The following is a 2,178-nucleotide window of genomic DNA, read 5'->3' as shown; positions in this document are numbered from 1 at the left end:
CGGTTAAGAAAATAGTCCTTGGTGAATTTTTCCCAATCCATTCTAAGCTCCTGCGGTGCAGATGCATACCTGATGACGAGACAGAATTGCTATAAATGCCTTCCAAGTCAACGAGGTAATATTACTCATTGTTCAACATTAATAGTCCAGAAACAGAAATTGAGAATTTCGATTTTCCATAGCTAGAATGGATAACATAGCCTGGAAAAAGGCCCTATAATGAAATTTAAACAATACCATATAAACTTATTTCAAAGCTCATAAAATTTATCTATCAGAAGTTAAATATGATGGCCTTCTACTGCTCCACAGTCTCACATACAACTTTCATAAATAAGATTTTACGGATTGTATTAATGAGTCTTTACATATCAGATATTAGTCTCCATTTTTTCCCATCTTAAGCAAGTAGGAAAGGCGCAATCTTTATATATCGAGTAAGAAAAAAAAAGTACAGCGTAAATGAGTATGTATAGATGGTATAGTAGCAAGCCATACCCATATCCAGGCAAATCAACCAGGTACCAGCTATCATTAATCCGAAAATGGTTAATGCATTGTGTTTTGCCTGCAAAAAGAAAATGAATATAGGCAATTTAATATTGTCAACAAACACAACAAACAAGGAAAAAACTCAATCGCCGATAAAAAAAATTCAGCAAATTTCTCTACTATATTTCACCGATTTGAAATTCCATGAAATGATCAACTTGAACACTCCTATCATGAAGACGAACATGTTAACAAATGGCACACACTCTGGTTAGTTATGACCTTATTGAAGCAACTCAGAATTAGTTTGGTTAGCATTTTCATTTTCTATTTTTTTTTTCACTTTTAGTGTTTTCCATTTTCAAAATTTTGTGAAAGAAAGAAAGATATCAGGATGTGGAAACAGAACATAGAATTTTATTATTTTTATTGTTTTCTTTTTTTTTTTCCTTCACAAAATCCGTATCCGAAAACGGAAAACACTGAAAAATGAAAACTGAAAAATGAAAAACGCAAAACCAAACACGCCCTTAGATTTTCCTTCTTATATGCCTAAATCACATATTAAGGTAGCTTTTGCTTACTATCCTGAGACAAAGGTGACAGAGGTATTGGGTCCAAAAAATGTTTGGAGCGAGGAATAGTGGCAAAAACTTAAAATTGTTGCTATCTCAGGATGATTTTTAAGATAATTTATGCATTTTCAAAATAAAGTTACAAGATACATACCATAGGTTCGATTTTCAACTCATTTGCAGTACCTCCAAAAAAGAGGGACGCTAGATATAAAGTTCTACTATTATTGTTGTAAAACCTTGTCTCTCTAACCGTCTCCGATCGAATCCAAACACTACTTGTTAAGAGTATACTAGGCATTGACTAATCTAGTTGAACTCGCTTTATCTAAGCATAATTTAAAGCTATCGAATTGAATTAGCAGAGCTGATAGAGACCTGGTTTCTTGGAGGTCAATGCGAGCTTCTTGCGGCGAACGAGGGAATTGAGGAGCGAGGATTTGCCGACATTGGAGCGTCCAACGAGAGCAAACTCAGGGAGGCCATCGGAGGGGCAGTCCTCGGTCCTAACACTGCTCTTGACGAACTCCGCTTGCGCCACCTGGCAATAGCGATAACAATAATAACAAACCACAAAGCGTGACTGACTGACTTAATTCATAATTGATTGATTGATAAACCTGAGAGTCGGTGGCGTAGTTGCTGAGCAGAATGTTGGAGCCCTTGAGGATTCTGGCGGTGAGGGTAGGGGTGTCGAGGGGGACATGGGTTTCGGGGGGAACGAAGAGCTTGTGGAGAGGGAGTTGGAGGTGGGGGGTGGGTTCGGGTGTGTGAGGGTCTATCGGTGTGGGTTCGGAGGCGGGAAGGGTTAGGGTGGAGAATAGTAAAAGGGGGCGAGGGGTTTTGGTTGCGTTTGGATTTGGGTTTAGGAAATGAGTGCGGAGAAAGATGGGAGAAGAGGATAGCGGAGTTAGAATGGTTGAAGGGAGTTTGGGGAGGTGAAGGAGTACCATGTCTTCTCTACTCTCTCGCAGCACCGTGCCTATCCACCTGCTGGCTAAACAAAAATATCCCACCAAATAATACGTATCTTGAAGGTCGTCGATACATAATTAATTACACTCTTTTTTTTCTAACTTTTGTTATTATTTTAGAATAAAGTATGTTGTTT

The 2,178-nt window shown here is 38.4% G+C and overlaps 1 protein-coding gene across 2 annotated transcripts in view; it reads right to left on the bottom strand.

The window, feature by feature from the left end:
- LOC107623837 (GTP-binding protein At2g22870) overlaps positions 1-2,095 on the bottom strand; it is a gene marked incomplete in the record, with an annotated part of 4,033 nt that extends 1,938 nt beyond the window's left edge. Inside the window, 4 exon segments of one of the 2 annotated variants that reach the window (XM_021113254.1) lie at positions 1-69; positions 499-568; positions 1,446-1,608; positions 1,688-2,095. In XM_021113254.1, the coding sequence (XP_020968913.1) occupies positions 1-69; positions 499-568; positions 1,446-1,608; positions 1,688-2,020 (635 nt within the window). 2 annotated transcript variants of the gene reach the window in all.

Source organism: Arachis ipaensis, chromosome B10, assembly GCF_000816755.2.
Source record: "Arachis ipaensis cultivar K30076 chromosome B10, Araip1.1, whole genome shotgun sequence".
NCBI lineage: Eukaryota > Viridiplantae > Streptophyta > Magnoliopsida > Fabales > Fabaceae > Arachis > Arachis ipaensis.
This window is presented reverse-complemented; position numbering and strand designations above follow the sequence as displayed.